This window comes from Rutidosis leptorrhynchoides, chromosome 9, assembly GCF_046630445.1.
Source record: "Rutidosis leptorrhynchoides isolate AG116_Rl617_1_P2 chromosome 9, CSIRO_AGI_Rlap_v1, whole genome shotgun sequence".
Classification (NCBI taxonomy): domain Eukaryota; kingdom Viridiplantae; phylum Streptophyta; class Magnoliopsida; order Asterales; family Asteraceae; genus Rutidosis; species Rutidosis leptorrhynchoides.
Genome location: NC_092341.1, coordinates 35,458,037 through 35,477,787, shown reverse-complemented (window position 1 = coordinate 35,477,787; position 19,751 = coordinate 35,458,037). Strand labels below are relative to the sequence as shown.

At 37.5% G+C, this 19,751-nt stretch overlaps 1 protein-coding gene and 1 non-coding gene across 2 annotated transcripts; one reads left to right on the top strand and one right to left on the bottom strand.

Moving 5' to 3' along the window:
- Nucleotides 1-1,403: 1,403 nt before the first annotated feature.
- On the bottom strand, nucleotides 1,404-2,285 carry LOC139867932 (F-box/LRR-repeat protein At5g02910-like). Its single transcript, XM_071856274.1, has one exon. It carries the CDS (start codon nucleotides 2,283-2,285, stop codon nucleotides 1,404-1,406), a length of 882 nt encoding a protein of 293 aa, XP_071712375.1.
- Nucleotides 2,286-4,754: 2,469 nt separating this feature from the next.
- On the top strand, nucleotides 4,755-4,857 carry LOC139869660 (U6 spliceosomal RNA). The gene has a single exon (XR_011766246.1). It is a non-coding gene; the product is annotated as a U6 spliceosomal RNA (small nuclear RNA).
- Nucleotides 4,858-19,751: the final 14,894 nt, after the last annotated feature.

Genomic DNA, 19,751 nt, shown 5'->3' with positions numbered 1-19,751 from the left:
TGGGTAGCACGATTAAGTTATCGAAAAGTCAATCACCAAAGACGGTAAAAGACAAAACGGATATGGAAAAGGTTCCATATGCATCGGCCGTGGGTAGTATTATGTATGCCATGGTTTATACAAGACCCGATATTGCTCAAGCAGTGGGAGTTGTAAGTCGTTATATGTCTAATCCGGGGAAAGAGCATTGGGAAGCTGTCAAATGGTTGCTTCGTTATTTGAAAGGTACTTCTAATATGGGATTGTGTTTCTCCAAAAACAATCTCATACTTAGGAGTTATGCGGATGCTGATTGATGATTCGGGGAAAAACACCGTGGGTTATGTTTTCACAATAGAGAAGACGGCGGTTAGTTGGATGTCTCGACTACAAAAGAGTGTTGCTTTATCAACCACCGAAGCCGAATATATGGCTATTGCAGAAGCTTCTAAAGAGCTTGTTTGGTTGAAAAACTTCTTAGGTGAGTTGGGTAAAAGACAAGACTATTGCGTCTTGAATTGTGATAATCAAAGTGCGGTTCATCTTGGGAAGAATCCGATGTTTCATAGTCGTACGAAACACATCAAGATAAGTTATCATTTTATTCGACAACAAATAAATGATGGTACTTTATTGTTGGAGAAAATCCTTGGTACAAAGAATCATGCTGATATGTTTACTAAGGTTGTTATTGAGGTTTTGCAGTACCTTAATTGGTCTTCTAATGAATTGATGAGAGAAGACCCCAACTAGAGAATTAGAGAGTTAATGTTTCGATTCTAACAAGTAGTGTTGAAGACCTTTTATTGAAAGTCTGCTCATCCGAAGTATGTGTTGAGTGTGCGTGTCCCAAATGGAGTTTGGCGGTATAATGGTGGTTTAACGTTCTTGGTTAGATCGTTGATATTTTGGGTTGACGAAGGTTGGGTTTGTTCAAAGTCTCCAAATGGGAGATTGTTGGAGATATGGAGAACTTTAAACAATTAGAGGGAAGATTCCAGGAAACTCACACGAAGCTCCCACGAAGTTGTTAGAAAACTCACATGTAGCTTCCACGAAGTTGTTAGGAAACTCACATGTAGCTTCCACGAAGTTGTGAGGAAATTCACATGTAGCTTCCACGAAGCTATCAGGAAACTCACATGTAGCCTCCATGAAGCTGTCAGGAAACTCACATGAAGCTTCAAGGAATTGTTTTTACCTTACTCCTCAAACCATTCTATAAATAGACCCTCTTGTAACTCATGTAAACACACCACAAATATTCGGTAAATACATTCTCTAGTTGGTCCGTGGACTAAAGCAATCACAACGATTGCATATAACCACGTTATCTCTTGTGTCAATTTACATTTCTTGCATTTATAATCTTTCGTTCATTAAGTGGGTTAGTAATCTTGTATAATTACTATCGGTGAATGATCTTATTGAATCACTTGCGTTGTTTTGGGTCCTAATATTCTTACAGCATCATCCATCATTTCACCCTTTAAGACTAATTCTCTCACACTTTCTAACGAATTCGATACAAGGTTATTCCTATAACCCAATAAGTTGTGCTTAAATACCTGAAGACTTGGGACATCATAAATTTCTGAAGTAGAATTTCCTATTCTTGGAGTTATTTCCAGCTCGCGAAGATAATGGAGGTTTTTCACCCTGATTATGCTCAACCCTTTACATTTTGAAAGGTTAATCTTCTCAAGTAAGATACAAGTAGAGAATAACTTAACAAGTGTCTCGTCACTTAACATCACATCGATCAACTCTAATACTCGTAAGTTGACACACTTTATAACAATATTGTTGCTGATTAAAAGAGAATGCCTGACTATGAAAAGGGTGTCGTCAGCCTTTACACTAATTGTTTCCAGATTTTCACCTGAGAATAGCTCATCTGGCAACGTAATAGATTCTTCTTCGAGAGCAGATAATGTGAGGTAAAGCTCTTTTAAACAACTTCTAGAAGCTACTGTCTGAATCCATAAGTTAGCAAAAGAAATCGATTTCTGGTTTAAAATTCTGAAGTGAAGATCAAAACTTGTGATTGGTATATTGTCCATACGATACCTTTGTAGAGTGCGGTTGATCAAATCGGTGTACCTAATTAGTTGTCGTTTGCTTAAATCCTTTCTTGGTGGACGAAACCTTAGTGTAGGGATGGTAGACCAAGCGTGCATCCATGACTTTGACAACACACATGTACGACCCGCTTCTTTTACGGGCAACAACATTTGAATACGATGGATCAACTCCGCCGGAACATCTTTCAACTGTGGTCGGTGAATTCTCTCCACTTCCCTCATCTCCTGAAGAAAAATAGCAGATTCAGTAGTGTTAGAGTATTAGAAAACAGACATGACGTCATCACGTGATCATGACCGACAAGTCAATATCTATAGAGACATTTTATATTTTGTAAATATATTTTGTATTATTTGATAGTTATGTTTTGTATCTATTCCTTATATATATATATATATATATATATATATATATATATATATATATATATATATATATATTCTTTAATCACTGTAACTCTCATATATATGAATACATAACCCACATAACTCTCCTATATATGAATACATAACCCACATAATAAGAGCTAATTCAAAGCATCGAATTTCTTGTACTTAATCAGAATAGTTACCTCAGAATCATATATAGTTGTTAATACATAACCCACATAATTTCTTGTTAGTTGTTTCTGCAGCCAAATTAACAAGTTAATTTAGGTTCATTGTTTGATTAAACACATTGCCTCACAATTTTAGAGGGTTTACCATAAAATCAATACACTAAATTGAAAATCTGCAACGTCGTTAGTACATCATCACATGATAAAACAGTCACCGGGTCGCGTAAATTGATGTAAGAATACTCAAGAACAATGCAAATGTTGTTCGTTTACACATTCAAGTACAAATTCATTCAAATAAAAAATATCATATAAGTTAAATACAGGACCTCTAGTCTTATGAACTTTGATTTTACGTTTTATTAGGAATGAACCTCGTGGTAGTCTTACTAAATAAAAACCTCATCTATTTTCCATTAAAAATTAACACTTTGTTTATAGACAAAGAACCAAATAATCAACTCATATTGACGGCGTAACTTAAAAACTTACGTTGAAATATCTGTGAACTTACCTGTTAGTTAGGGTGGGTTGTACGGGTTTTTTGTGTTCTTCAATTGAAAATTTGGGCTGCGTCATTAGGAATTGTATAAATATATATAGTTGCCTCATGGAGTGAGTAAAAAAGAAGGGCAAACCAAATAAAAGCTTTTTTGCGGGATATATATCTTGATTGGGCCACAAACATACTCTCTATTAGTTGGGCTTTCCACCTGATGGACAGGCTCTATATATATGGACTTGGATTATTAATATATTTTGTGAATGGGCCATAAAATGGGTGCATTTTACAAGATTACGAGCTTATGATACATGTTTATACCAGTAGTTTCTATCCATAATTATGCAGAAAGTCCCTATAATTTACGCAAATATCGCACTCGGTCCCTAGTTTGTCATTCTAGCACGTACAATCAATGGCGGAAGCAAGAACATTTTCCACCGGGGGCGAAATTTTTTTTTAAAGCGTAGCAATTTTTTGGGCAAAATATGGAGATTTTTGATCAAAATTTGGATGTTTTTGAGCAAGATTTAGAGGTTTTTTGGCAAAATTTAGAGGTTTTGGGGCAAAATATGGAGACTTTTGGGGCAAATTATGAAGAGTTATGGGCAAAATAAAAAATTCACCGGGGGCAAAATCGAAAAATTCAAAATTTTTACACTAAAAATTGCAAATCCACTGGGGGCGGCTGCCCCCCTCTGCCCCTTAATATTACCGCCCATGCGTACAATCCCTGACACTAACGATCGTCAAAAAGTTCAGTTAATCGACAGCACATGCGTTGCACATGAGTGTAAAAAAACGTAGGTTAAGGAAATATGTGGAATGTAATCTGATTGATTAAATGATGTTTATTTACAGCTAACATTCCAATTGCATAATAATATTCATCATCATCATTTTGTCCACATCATGTTCGTCACATTTGACCACTTTAACTAGATCCCCAATTACATACATATCGCGAATTAGGGTTGTTTGAGACAAATATCAAGATCATCCTGGAGTTATTTCCAGTTCACGAAGATGATGGAGGTTTTTCACCTCGATTCTGATCAACCCTTTACATCCTGAAAGGTTAATCTTTTCAAGTAACATACAAGTAGACAATAAGTTAATAAGTTCCTCGTCACTTAACGTAACATCGATCAACTCTAATGCTCGTAAGTTGACACAATTTATAACAAGATTGTCGCTGATCAAAAGAGAATCCTCGAGCTTGAAATAGGGGTAAGCTTTAAACTAATTGTTTCTAGGTTTTCACCCAAAAATTGCTCATCACGCAACGTAATAGATTTGTGATCATATATGGTTATTGTGAGGTAAAGCTCTTTTAGACAACTTCGTTGTCTCGGCCAATATATTAGCAAAAGAAAGCGATTCATGCATGTTCATAATTCTAAAGTGAAGATTAAAACTCGTGATTAGTATATTGTCCGTACGATACCTTTGTAGAGTGTCTTTGATCAAATCGGTGTACCTAATTGTTTGCTTCTTGGTGGACGAAACCTGAGGGTAGAGTTGGTAGACCAAGCGAGTAGCCATGAGTTAGGGTGGTTCCAATTGTCTATTACAACGGAAACTAAAAACATGTATATAAATTCTAAAACTTGCAACCATTAAGTACGATGTTGTATTACTTTAATCCGATAAAATTGGAACGATACAAAGAAGATTAGCATGTCCCTGCGCAAGGATGACACACACAAATCGAGAAATGGTTCAATTTTTTTTCTTTTCAAAAGGAGTGGTTGAGTGCTGGGGAATCTCTAAAGGGAACCCAAGTTCAATCCCCCACTAACCTTACTTTGGGCCTTACCTTTCGAAAAATAGAAAAAAGTATTAATTTAATCCAAGTCAATGGCCCAATAGAAGGCCCAACTATTGGAGAGTATGTTTAGAGCCCATACACTTAATATAACGATAATCCAGAAAAAGCCTTTATTTGGTTTCCTATGTTACTCCATGAGGCAACTATATATTTATACAACTCCTAATGACGCAACCCAATTTTTTTTATTGAAGAACACGAAGAAACCGTACAACCCCCCGTATCTATCAGGTAAAGTTCCGGAAATTTCAAGTTAATATTAAAACTTAGGCAGTCAATATGAGCTGATTGTTGATAACTGTCTGTTAATGTCAAATTTATGAATTTTTTCTATAAGACTACGAGGTTCATTCTTGATAAAACCTAAAATCAAAAGCTACTATGCATAATACTACAAGGTCCAGATCTATAGTTTTTTATTTGAACTAAATCAATACGTTTCCATTGTGTTAATATTCATTTGAGTCCATAAATTAAGTTGAGATTCAAGGGACCAATGAGAGCGCGACATGTGTCGCGAAAATCACATGTGATTGAAAAAAAAATTCAAAAATTTTTTTTCGGAAAAAAAAAATTTTAATTTTTTTTCGAATTTTTTTTTTAAATTTTTTTTTTACAATCACATGTGATTTACCTGCACAATGTGATTGAATTGTACAATCACATGTGATTGGATTTGCCATGCATAATCACATGTGATTGGGTTTACAATCACATGTGATTGACATGCATAATCACATATGATTTTTAAAAAAAAAAATTCGAAAAAAAAATTTCAAAAAAAAAAAATTTTCGAATTTTTTTTCCTCAATCACATGTGATTTTCGCGCCACATGTCGCGTTCTCATTGGTCCCTTTGTTTTCAAGCAAATTTATGGATGCAAGTGATTACAACTCTTCAGCAATAATAACAGCAACAACACAAAGTTACCATATTTGGGTAACTTTGACTTTTGGGATCAGAAGTCAACTTCATCCTTTCCCTTTTAAGAAGATCACAAGACAGCAAATGGATCCTGGTTTCAACGGATACAAACAGCCTTTTTCCTTTTAAAGAAAAGTGGTTCCAAAAGTAACAATAAAGCCTTACTTCTTTAGGAAATAGCTGTTAGAGGTTTTATATATAAAACCACACTTTGCAAATGTAAAATATTCAATTCAATTTGTATCAATTCTGAAATCAATACAAAGATCAATTATTTTATATTCCAAATATCAAATTTAACATGGTATCAGAGCTAACGGTGTAGATCGGGGGATCATTACATCCGTTTTTCAGCTTCAATCATTTACCAGGAATTTTTTGTTTCAAGCTGCCATGTCTAGAATTGACGGTAGCTCACTAAAATTAGCTTCCATGTCAAATAATGATGGTAGCTTAATTAATCAGACAAGCTACAACGATTTGAGCATACCAAAGATTAAACAAAGTTACCTGGGTGCTCTATGTCAGCCATTAAAAGAGCAATCACCTACATCCATTCCCAAAATAGACAAAATCACTGCAAACCACCATCGACCACCACAAGAGCCGAGTTGTGTTTATTGTGGTGTGTCACAACACACAATAATTCAATGCTTCAAGCTAATTGGTTATCCTGAATGGTGGAGCAACCGGAAACGAAGCAGAAGGGTGAGCAAGGTTACAACAACAATAGCGGCGGCCGGCGGCAACCTTACGGCTACCTGCAACGACACCACAAGAGGTAGAACTCTACCTCCAATCTCTTGTTTACTGCAAAAAACGACCAAATGGGTGAGGGTTAAACCCTCAAACCCTAATTCATCATATAAAACATCAATCGAATGGGTGAGGAAAACTCCCTCAAACCCGAAATTCGATCCCAGGTTTATGCAGATTCCACCCGAAAGGATGACTGAAAAACACTCAAACCTTAATAAACCATCGATTGAAGTGAAAAAGGGGAACCCGAACCACAATCGATCGGATTTAGAGCAGAATCATAACCGATTTCAATGTCTTGGAGAGACAATCGAACAAGAAAAAATAGATCCTTGTTTTGGATCTAAATCGCCTATTAAAATAAGAGAAAGAACCCTAAAATTGTTACAGATACGATTGTATCTGATAAAAGGATACAGGTTGTGCTAAAAAGGGAAATGGGTAATAAAAGGGATAATAAACAGGCCCAACAACCATGTTGTGTTAGTAAAGCCCAACAACCATGTTGTGTTATTAAAGCCCAACAACAAGTTGTGAATAATAGACAGGCCCAAAACCCTTTTTTCGTGAAAAATGAAAATTTAAATAATACTCGTTTTATCGAAAAAGCTAATATTGTTTCAAATAAAACAAAAAATAACGAATGGATCTTTGACTGCGGTGCTACCCATACAATGACTTTTGTAAAATCTGATTTTTGCTCGGAATCACAACCCCGTGTTAATAAAATTCAAACGGCTAATGGAGGGATTGTACAAGTTAAAGGGGGTGGGAGAATAGAAATTACTCCAAATTTGAAACTGTTTAATTGTTTATATATTCCGTCCCTGTCTCATAAACTATTATCCATTAGCCACGTTACAAAAGAACTAAATTGTTTTGTTCTGTTACACCCCACCTTTTGTATCCTTCAAGACATTAGGACTGGGGCAATTATTGGACGTGGAACCGAACGGGGTGGGTTGTATTATGTGGACGAAGTAACCCAACAAGGTACCGTGATGCTTGCTCACGGAACACCTACGAGGGAAGCTTGGTTATGGCATAGGAGGTTGGGTCACCCATCTGCCGGATACTTACAATCTTTATTTCCTAGTCTTTTTCCAACCAACGTTACTTTAAATTGTGAAACTTGTATTTTGGCTAAAAGTCACCGAAATACTTTTAAACCTAGTACTACCATGAAAGATGTACCCTTTGCTCTAATTCATTCAGATGTATGGGGTCCTGCACCGGTTATTGGGGGAAAAAATTTTCGATACTTTGTTTTATTTATTGACGATCATACCCGAATGACTTGGATTTATTATTTAACTCACAAATCAGAAGTTTTTGAAAAATTTTCTCACTTTTATAAAATGGTACAAACCCAATTTAATAAAAATATACAAATGTTAAGATCCGATAATGGTGGTGAGTTTGTAAACTCATCAATGAAACTTTTTTGCGAAAATAATGGGATTATTCATCAAACCTCGTGTGCTCATACTCCCGAACAAAATGGCGTAGCCGAGCGTAAAAATCGAATACTTTTAGAAATGACAAGAGCTTTATTAATTGAATCCAAAGTTCCGAAAAGTTTTTGGCCCGAAGCTCTTGCTTTCGCTACCTATCCTAAAGACACTCTTTCCTAATTTCATTCTCTTCCGACCTCATTTAGCATTGAACCTCGCATATTTGGGTGTTCCGTCTTTGTTCACATCCCAAAAGGTGAGCGCACCAAACTTGATCCATGTGCGGAAAAGTGTGTGATGGTTGGTTATGGTATCAACCAAAAAGGGTATCGATGCTATAGTCCAAAGAAACGTCATGTCTACACTACCCTGAATTGCGACTTTCTCGAAACTGAATATTTCTATCATACCCAACTCACGAGTGAGGGGGAGAAAGAGGATAATGACACTCTAAGTTGGGTACAATGGATACCTAGACCCGACAATATCCAAACATCAACACCGAACCCAAGTCCCGATTCACCAAACCTAAGTCCCGATTCACCAAACCCAAGTCTCGATTCACCAAACCCAAGTCCCGATTCACCAAACCCATGTACCAATTCACCAAACTCAAGTCCCGATTCACCAAACCCATGTCCCACTTCACCAAACTCAAGTCCCGAGTCACCAAATACTATGCAACAAGATTCTGAATCCACTGAAATCTCCTCAAACAATGAACATCCAGTTCAAGAGGAACAAAACAACACAACTTCCGATATCGCAAATGAAAATGAAACCACAGAAAGATATGTCTTACCTCAGAGAATCAACAGAGGTATACCGCCAAAAAGATACTCTCCAGAACAAGAAGCTAAAAGGTCAAGGTATCCTATGGCTAATATTGCACAAGGAAACCTATCAAGTGAGGCTCAAAAATTCAATTCAGCATTATATTCTGAAGAAATCCCATCAACTGTTGACCAGGCTATGAAATCTGAAAAATGGAAAAAAGCAATGGAGGAAGAAATAGAAGCACTTAAGAAAAATGATACATGGGAAAAATGTGTTATTCCTCAAGAAAAGAAACCCGTTGGATCTCGATGGGTATTTACAATAAAATGCAAACCAGATGGAACCGTTGAAAGATATAAAGCTCGTCTTGTTGCCAAGGGATATACTCAAACATATGGAATAGATTATTCTGAGACTTTCTCACCAGTTGCAAAGACTGATACCATCAGGGTTCTTTTCTCAGTTGCTGCAAATGAAGAATGGCCTCTTCACCAATTTGATGTGAAGAATGCCTTTCTACATGGTGAATTAAAAGAAGAAGTCTATATGGAAGCTCCCCCTGGATTCTCCAGAAACTTCAAAAATGGGGAAGCTTGTCGACTTAAAAAATCTTTATATGGGTTAAAACAATCCCCACGGGCTTGGTTTGGGAGATTTACTTTATTCATGAAAAAATATGATTTTAAACAAAGTAACTCGGATCATACTCTCTTTTTTAAACGAAATGGAAATTTAATTACATGCTTAATCATTTATGTTGATGATATGATAATAACAGGAAACGATAAAGAAGAAATTTCTAACTTAAAAATGAACTTATTTAAAGAATTTGAAATGAAAGACTTGGGCAGGCTTAAATATTTTTTGGGGATTGAGGTATTACGATCCCAACAGGGAATATTTATTTGTCAAAAGAAATACGTTCTTGATTTTCTTGCAGAAACAGGTATGATCGATTGCAAACCTGCGGATACTCCTATGATTCCAAATCAAAAGCTGTATATGGAAGATGAGGGCGAACTTGCTGATAAGGGGCAATATCAAAGGATGGTGGGAAAACTCATCTACCTTGCTCATACCCGACCAGATATAGCACATGCAGTAGGAGTTGTGAGCCAATTTATGCATCAACCACAGGTTCACCATATGGAAGCTGTAATGAGGATCATCAGATACTTAAAGAAAACAGCAGGCAATGGAGTTATATTCAAAAAAAAATGGGCACCTTGAAGCACAAGTTTATACGGATGCAAGCTGGGCTGGAGAAAAAGGAGATAGACGGTCAACTTCAGGTTTTTTCACAATAGTTGGAGGAAACTTAGTTGCATGGAAAAGTAAGAAATAAAAGGTCGTTTCCCTATCAAGTGCTGAATCAGAATTTAGAGGAATCGCAAAGGGAGTGGTGGAAGCTTTATGGATTCGAAAACTCTTGACAGAAATAGGATTCCCTCCAAAAGAAGCTATTCAGATCCTATGCGACAATGAAGCAGCCATTGCCATTTTAGAGAACCCCGTTCAACATGACCGAACTAAACATGTTGAAATCGATCGACACTTTATCAGAGAGAAGCTAGATGGTGAAATCATTTCCCTTCCTTCAATTAGATCCGAAGATCAGCTGGCCGACATCTTCACCAAATCTGTCAATGGAAGACTTTTCAGCGAAGTTCTTGGCAAGTTGAATATTGGAAACCCCACTATTCAACTTGAGGGGGAGTGTTAGAATTCAGCAATAATATCAGCAACAACACAAAGTTACCATATTTGGGTAACTTTGACTTTTGGGATCAGAAGTCAACTTCATCCTTTGTAGCGACCCCGACAAATCGTCAAGTGACGGCGTCGACTACGTGGGTCCCATTACCTGGTCATAAGTCTTTATGACAATGTTTGACCAAAATATGTCACCCTCATTTCAAAATAAAGATTGTTTTCAAAGTTTACAAGAATTGTTCAACCAAAAGTTAAGTTACAAGGTTATAAGTACATTTGAAATCTAGGCGACACGGTTTAAAGTAAAGTCAAAAGACGCTCCAAGTAATGCATGTATACTCGACATCCAATGCAAGTATCAAATAGTGAGCGGAAGCATGTATCACATATCGTGCAAGACCTGAGAAAAACATAGAAATCTGTCAACGAAAACGTTGGTGAAATCATAGGTTTAAGTAAGTAAGTGAGTAAAAATAAGTAAGTCGAACTACAAGGTTTGCAAAGTTGAAATAATAGTAATACATTCTAAAAGTTAATATTCACGAGCACCCAATTATCAAAGCTTAACATTCCATCCATTGTATACCCCATCCATAGTGCTAGAACAAACACTGATTCTCGAAAATATATTTCATCCGTAGACGGTAGCGAACCGTCAAAGATGAGGGTTGTCAACCCATATGGCCATATAACATAAGTTCTCGCTTACACCCGTCAAGTGTAACTAATGATAATCGAATTGAGGCTTTTTGTTCTAAACTCGTATGTAGAATGTTTGTTTTCCCGTTCTTGTGTTCACTTAGTTCAAAAGAATCGTTTATGTTTTCTCATCCCAAATATAAGTTCAAAAAGAGTAAAAGTGGGACTATGATCTCACCTTTGATTGCAAGAGTGAAATAGTACTTCAACAAGTAAACGTGCAAAGAACAATGCTAGTCTCGACCTAAGCAATTAGGTTGTATCAATAACGATAGTCACGAAGGGTCAAAGATGTTCAATTAGTCCTATGGCTCAATACGACTCGATTAATATAGCATGTGAAGCAAATTGTCAAGTTTCATGCAAGATACAAGTATAAAAGCATGTTAGGAAGATTGCATAATTAATTGGTTAAGTTTGACAAAAAGTCAAACTTGGTCGGGTCAAAGTCAACGAAAAAGTCAACATGTTCGGGTCGGGTCCCGGACTATTTTTCTATGCTAATTATTCATATACAAGTATATTAGAACAAGTTTCATGTGAATCGGAGGTCGGTAGCTAGTCAAACATTTCACGTGAAATGGGACAAAGAGGTCAGAATCTGACCAGGCCAATCCGCGCGCCGCGCGGGGATGGGGCGCGCCGCGCCACCATCTGGGCAGAGAATTCTGGTCAGTTTTTCAAAGTATGCACGAACCAAAACCTTTTCCAACCCAACTCTTGACCCGCAAACACTTATAATGCCTATCATATATCGTTGGAAAGGTATTTTGACGAGGAATACAACTAAGCACTTATGGTCCAACAATAACATCATTTACAATAGCCGAAAACTCATCAAGCGAACAATAAAAGTCCATTTTCAAAGTTTCAAGTTCATCAATTGCATTTTGAGTTTCGGGAAACCAATTCACACATATGATATGCCGTTTTGAAGGTAATCAAGCATACAATCCAACTAAACACTTACCAATAACATTAACAAGCATTCAACGCATCAAAAGTTCGTTTTAAGAGTTGTCAAACCCTAATCAAAACCTCAAAATCACTAATCATGTTAATGTAAGGTTTTCATGTCAATCAACACACCAAAACGAAGCTATTGAAGTAACTAACACTTTGAACACACAAACATTAACATCTAAACACATTTCATCATCCAAAATCAAAGGTTAAGCATACACTTTTCATTTTCAAGCTAGTTACACCAAAACATCAAGATCGAGCATACAAATCATATATTCATGTTATACACGAGCCATAGACACTAACTAACAACATATCAAGTCAAAAACATGAATTTGAGAAATCTAGAGTTTTAGAGATGTTACCCAAAATCGGTGTAGTTAGTATCAAATCGTAGAGGATGACGAGAGGATTAAGAATATGTAGTCGGATTTGTTGTGAGCTTCCAAGATCAAAATTAGATGATGAATTTTGTGTTTGTGTTCTTGAGAGAAAAGGAAGAAAGAAAAAGAGGAAGAAGATGGTGAAATGAAGTGTGTGGTGGTGAGGAGTCACTAGTTAGCCAAGTTTACCCGAGTGGCGAGATTAGTCCCTCAAGTTTGTTGTCGGGTGCGGGAAATAACCAAACGAATATTTTTAAAATGCAAGTTAACGAGAGATGTTATAATCGAGTAACGGGATTATCATGAACACTAGTTAACGAAGTGCACGAGTATAGGTGACGAGGGATGTTATTTTAAAAAAAAAAAGACGGTGTTAAAATAATTTAACGGAAAAACGCGGGATGTTACATTATCCACACCTTAAAAGAAATTTCGTCCCGAAATTTAGTTGGAAGTAATAGTCGATGTGTCTTACTCGAGACCTAGTGTAGTAACTCTACGAATGATTGAAGGTACTTTCTTGGACATTCCACGAATCCGGATAGTCGGGGTGTTACGTTGTATTAGGGCTTGGTTTTACGATCCACAAGTTCAGCCGGTTTTTCCTATGAGGAGGAGTTTGTCATCAATAGTTGGTGCATCTAGAAGGATTGCACGTTCCTATTCCGCAGGACATGTTTCTAAGTTTGTTACACGAAATGTAGGGTAAACAGAAACTTAATTGAGTCGGAAGTTCTAAACGATAGGAAGCGGTTCCAATACGTCCCAAGGTTTCAAAAGGTTCGATATTGCGGATATAGCCTTTCTCGATTTTCCAAAATGGATTACACCTTTCCAAGGTGCGGTTTCTCAATATTACGTGGTTACACACTGGGATTTGTGAGGTTTTCATCTAAGTTTGGTATGACTCTTTTGGGCGACTACGGGTCGTCTCGAGCCCTTCTCGGACTTGGATTATCTCAATTGTTGTTTCTTGGATGAGTTAAGATTCGGTGTTTTGTTTGCCACATGCTTTGGTCCAACGAATAGGGGTATGACATTAGCGGTCATATAGGGTTTCGGAAAGTGCGTGTGAACACACGAGTGGTAACTACTGTTGTAAGAGGGATCTACTAAAAGCGACCATGCAAGTTTGAAACATGTCTTTCGAAGACGTAAATCGTTCGTTTGTTCAGTTCGTCTGTTTGTGGGTGGTATGCGGTACTCATGTCTAAGCGGGTCTCCAAGGCTTCTTGTAAAACTAGAAGTGAAACGAGTATTTCGATACGGGATAATTGACAAGGATACACCGTGTTGGAATAGAATCTCTTAAGATATGGTTGAACAAGTCAATTAGGGTTCGAAAAGAAAAAAAAAATGTTCGTTAGGACTATTCACCCTCGTGGCGAATACTTATGTAATATGAGGAGTTTCTCTATCCATGGAGAAATGTTACAAGGAGTTTCTTTAAACGGAAATGCGAACGGTAAAGATAGTAGTGAAATGAGGACTTAGAATAGGATGAGTTTACATCTCGAGGTTGCCATAACGTGCCTCTAGTTGTCAAAAGTTGAAGTCTGAAAGAGAAACGAGGTAGTACACGTAGTTGTATAGTTCGGGGTTGAATAATAGTTGACCGATTATCAGAAACACAAGGGCGTTAAGTCAAAGAAGAGTGAAGTATCGTTGGATTGTGTGTTATCTTAAATTCCAGTAATATCAGACGGTAACGGTGAAATAATAGAGGTATGTAGTGTGGTACGTGATGACGAGAATATTGATCGGATCCACAATTTAGTATTTGAATTCTTCGTGCAAAATAACGAATTTTAGTTATGTTGATTTTTGAGTCGAGAGAGTATGCCTTTCGGCGTTCAAGTAGAAATATTTCCATGTTCGAGTTCCATCTGTTGCTATACGATTTTAACTAGAAATGTTGGTGTGAAGAATCACGCTCAAGGTTCGAACACGGAGAGGTTTAGAGTTTTCCTTAGTGAGTTAACGAGTTTAAAAGTCGTGTGACACCGTGTGATACCATTCTGTAACACCCCAGCTTAACATGACCACAATATTGTCCGCTTTGCCCGCAGGCGCACGGCTTTTTCTTGGCGATAACACACGAGAAAAGTCAGAAATGAATCTTCGGTAACAACCGGTGAGATCTAATATTTTTACGAATATAAGTCTGAGTTGGGAGAGTTTCCTGATTACATGTGGCTTGATTTCGAGATTGATTGTAATGCCTTGACCATTAACATCATGGTCTAGAAAATTGGACTTCGTTCAACAGAAATTCTCACTCGGAGAATTTGGTATAGAGTTGCTCTTTTCTCAAAAGTTCGAGCGTAAGATGGTGATGTTGTTCGTTTTCCTTCTTTACTTAAATAAGTTAAGATGTCATATATAAATACTATAACAGATTCGTCTAGATAAGTTGCATACGTGGTTTAGGAGGTTCATGAATACGGACGGAGTCCTAAATAAATCAAACGGTACTAAGAGAGATTTACAACTAACGTTGCGAGTTCAGAAAATGGCTTAGGAGACATCGTCTCCCTTAACCCCCAATTGATGATAACCGGAACGGAAGTCGATTTGGAATACAAGGGATCCACGCAAATAATCAGGAGGTAATGGATACGAGGAAGAGGGTATCGGTTTCCAACCGAAAATTACTTAGTTCACAATATTCTATACATAACTATAGGGGAATAATTTCTCCTTAACGAATAGGTTCCGAGCTCCCTAGTTCTATAGGTGTTAAGTCAAAATTCTTAACGTATATCCCCCAATAAAATTTATAGGCACACCATATTTTTCCGTTGGTCACTTAAATTGCCTAAGTAGTATCTAGGGGAAAAAGGTGGAATGTAAAGAGTACAAGTCAAGGTCTCGGTTGTAAAACGTCTAGCGGTAATCGAATCGAATAAGTATGAAATATACGGTTTGTTGTGAAGAAACGTACCCGTGACTAGTCCATCGTCGTCTCGGGCATCCTAGGTGTCGATGTTGAAAGTTCAATGGCGTGCGTTGGGGTTGATTTCTTCTTTGGGCACACATTCCTAAAATGACCCAGTTGGCCACACTCAAAGCATGCACCCGTCCTGTGTGCGTTGGGCACCCTTCGAGCGACGGTAACGGTACCCTTACAGACATGGGCCACATGGCCACTTCTTTGACACTTTACGCAAAATGGTTTGCCACATTCACCAAAATGATGTTTGCGACACTTGTTACAGTGAGGTAGGGTTCCGGCATACCCCCTTCTTGCCGCCGGGGGTGAAAGGCTTCTTGGAGATGTTGTTATTGTTGTGGTTGCTTGGTTGCGAGGCTTCCCATTTTCTTTTGTTGTTACCCGGGTGGTTCTCGACCATTCGTACCGGTGCTTCCATTTCATTCACCGTTTCTAAAGTTTGGTGGGCCTTTGTTAAAGCCTCTTGTAGGTTAGTGGGTTGGGATGCCATTACCCCGTGTTGAATGCTCTTAGGGAGGTCATCCATGTAAAGTTCGACTCTTAGGGATTCGGGAGTCATGAGATTTGGACACATTGAGACTAGTTCGGTAAACCGTTGATTATAAGCTCCGAGGTCATTCCCGACCGTTCTTAAATTCCTTAGACCCTGTTCGAGCCTTCGAGTTTCGTCGCGCAGAAAATATTCGGTGATCATTCTCTCTCTTAATTCGGTCCATGAGAGTGTGTGGGCTTCATCGATACCCACCGATTGTACGTACTTGTTCCACCACGAAAGAGCAATGCCGGTGAAAGTGAGGGTGGAAAACTTGACCTTATCTTGGTCTCGACAACCGCTTGTGTTAAAAACGGTCTCCATTTGTTCAAACCATCGGGTGAGAACAACCGGTGCTCCGGTTCCATCGAAAGTGGGAGGGTTGTACTTCATGAAGTTCTTGTAGGAGCAACCTTCGCTTGAATTACCGGCTCCACGATTGGTGTTGTTGGAAAAGTGATCGGCCACGGCCGTACCCACGGCGGTGGTTATCATTCGTTGAAGAGCTTGTTCTAGAGTTTCGAGAGGGGTATTGTGTTGACCTTGGTGAGCCATTGTTCCTTCACGACACAAGAATATCGTTGATTAGTATTCTTAACAATACTAACCGTGATATGGAATAAGGATAGAGAGAAAATTTTTCCTTGACTCGCCTTAAATTCTTTATGTCATAATGTCAGAACGTCCATGTGAATCACCGTAATATAATCCCGGAAATTATATTACCCTGATTCTCATGTGCATTTAACATTACTTCATAAAGTCAAGGTGGCGCGTCAACAAAATTTATCAACGTAAGATCAAGATCGAATACGAGTTAGATATGATAGAAGAGTTCGAGTATAAATGCACAAATAGTCAAGTAATTCCTACTTCAGTCTATATGCCGGTTGTAGTCTAGATTCACCTATGTACCCTATGACTCGGGGTGAACACAAATGAACTCTAAATCCCTACAACCAAGGCTCTGATACCACTTGTAGCGACCCCGACAAATCGTCAAGTGACGGCGTCGACTACGTGGGTCCCATTACCTGGTCATAAGTCTTTATGACAATGTTTGACCAAAATATGTCACCCTCATTTCAAAATAAAGATTGTTTTCAAAGTTTACAAGAATTGTTCAACCAAAAGTTAAGTTACAAGGTTATAAGTACATTTGAAATCTAGGCGACACGGTTTAAAGTAAAGTCAAAAGACGCTCCAAGTAATGCATGTATACTCGACATCCAATGCAAGTATCAAATAGTGAGCGGAAGCATGTATCACATATCGTGCAAGACCTGAGAAAAACATAGAAATCTGTCAACGAAAACGTTGGTGAAATCATAGGTTTAAGTAAGTAAGTGAGTAAAAGTAACTAAGTCGAACTACAAGGTTTGCAAAGTTGAAATAATAGTAATACATTCTAAAAGTTAATATTCACGAGCACCCAATTATCAAAGCTTAACATTCCATCCATTGTATACCCCATCCATAGTGCTAGAACAAACACTGATTCTCGAAAATATATTTCATCCGTAGACGGTAGCGAACCGTCAAAGATGAGGGTTGTCAACCCATATGGCCATATAACATAAGTTCTCGCTTACACCCGTCAAGTGTAACTAATGATAATCGAATTGAGGCTTTTTGTTCTAAACTCGTATGTAGAATGTTTGTTTTCCCGTTCTTGTGTTCACTTAGTTCAAAAGAATCGTTTATGTTTTCTCATCCCAAATATAAGTTCAAAAAGAGTAAAAGTGGGACTATGATCTCACCTTTGATTGCAAGAGTGAAATAGTACTTCAACAAGTAAACGTGCAAAGAACAATGCTAGTCTCGACCTAAGCAATTAGGTTGTATCAATAACGATAGTCACGAAGGGTCAAAGATGTTCAATTAGTCCTATGGCTCAATACGACTCGATTAATATAGCATGTGAAGCAAATTGTCAAGTTTCATGCAAGATACAAGTATAAAAGCATGTTAGGAAGATTGCATAATTAATTGGTTAAGTTTGACAAAAAGTCAAACTTGGTCGGGTCAAAGTCAACGAAAAAGTCAACATGTTCGGGTCGGGTCCCGGACTATTTTTCTATGCTAATTATTCATATACAAGTATATTAGAACAAGTTTCATGTGAATCGGAGGTCGGTAGCTAGTCAAACATTTCACGTGAAATGGGACAAAGAGGTCAGAATCTGACCAGGCCAATCCGCGCGCCGCGCGGGGATGGGGCGCGCCGCGCCACCATCTGGGCAGAGAATTCTGGTCAGTTTTTCAAAGTATGCACGAACCAAAACCTTTTCCAACCCAACTCTTGACCCGCAAACACTTATAATGCCTATCATATATCGTTGGAAAGGTATTTTGACGAGGAATACAACTAAGCACTTATGGTCCAACAATAACATCATTTACAATAGCCGAAAACTCATCAAGCGAACAATAAAAGTCCATTTTCAAAGTTTCAAGTTCATCAATTGCATTTTGAGTTTCGGGAAACCAATTCACACATATGATATGCCGTTTTGAAGGTAATCAAGCATACAATCCAACTAAACACTTACCAATAACATTAACAAGCATTCAACGCATCAAAAGTTCGTTTTAAGAGTTGTCAAACCCTAATCAAAACCTCAAAATCACTAATCATGTTAATGTAAGGTTTTCATGTCAATCAACACACCAAAACGAAGCTATTGAAGTAACTAACATGAATTTGAGAAATCTAGAGTTTTAGAGATGTTACCCAAAATCGGTGTAGTTAGTATCAAATCGTAGAGGATGACGAGAGGATTAAGAATATGTAGTCGGATTTGTTGTGAGCTTCCAAGATCAAAATTAGATGATGAATTTTGTGTTTGTGTTCTTGAGAGAAAAGGAAGAAAGAAAAAGAGGAAGAAGATGGTGAAATGAAGTGTGTGGTGGTGAGGAGTCACTAGTTAGCCAAGTTTACCCAAGTGGCGAGATTAGTCCCTCAAGTTTGTTGTCGGGTGCGGGAAATAACCAAACGAATATTTTTAAAACGCAAGTTAACGAGAGATGTTATAATCGAGTAACGGGATTATCATGAACACTAGTTAACGAAGTGCACGAGTATAGGTGACGAGGGATGTTATTTTAAAAAAAAAAAGACGGTGTTAAAATAATTTAACGGAAAAACGCGGGATGTTACATCCTTTCCCTTTTAAGAAGATCACAAGACAGCAAATGGATCCTGGTTTCAACGGATACAAACAGCCTCTTTCCTTTTAAAGAAAAGTGGTTCCAAAAGTAACAATAAAGCCTTACTTCATTAGGAAATAGCTGTTAGAGGTTTTATATATAATACCACACTTTGCAAATGTAAAATATTCAATTCAATTTGTATCAATTCTGAAATCAATACAAAGATCAATTATTTTATATTCCAAATATCAAATTTAACACATTGTTCTAGAGTATATTAAATTAATGAACGCGGCTTAACCCGTTTATCTCGTGATTGTTCCGGTCGTATCCCTCACCCCTATATGCAGCAGGTTTGAATTGTGAATATATCTCCATCAGGATCCTATCTTGAGATGAGTAATTTATTCTTTTATATATATATATATATATATATATATATATATATATATATATATATATATATATATATATATATATT

Bases quoted from the DNA above. Each gene is read 5' to 3' on its own strand.
- LOC139867932 (XM_071856274.1), bottom strand. From the start codon at position 2,285: ATGAGGGAAGTGGAGAGAATTCACCGACCACAGTTGAAAGATGTTCCG.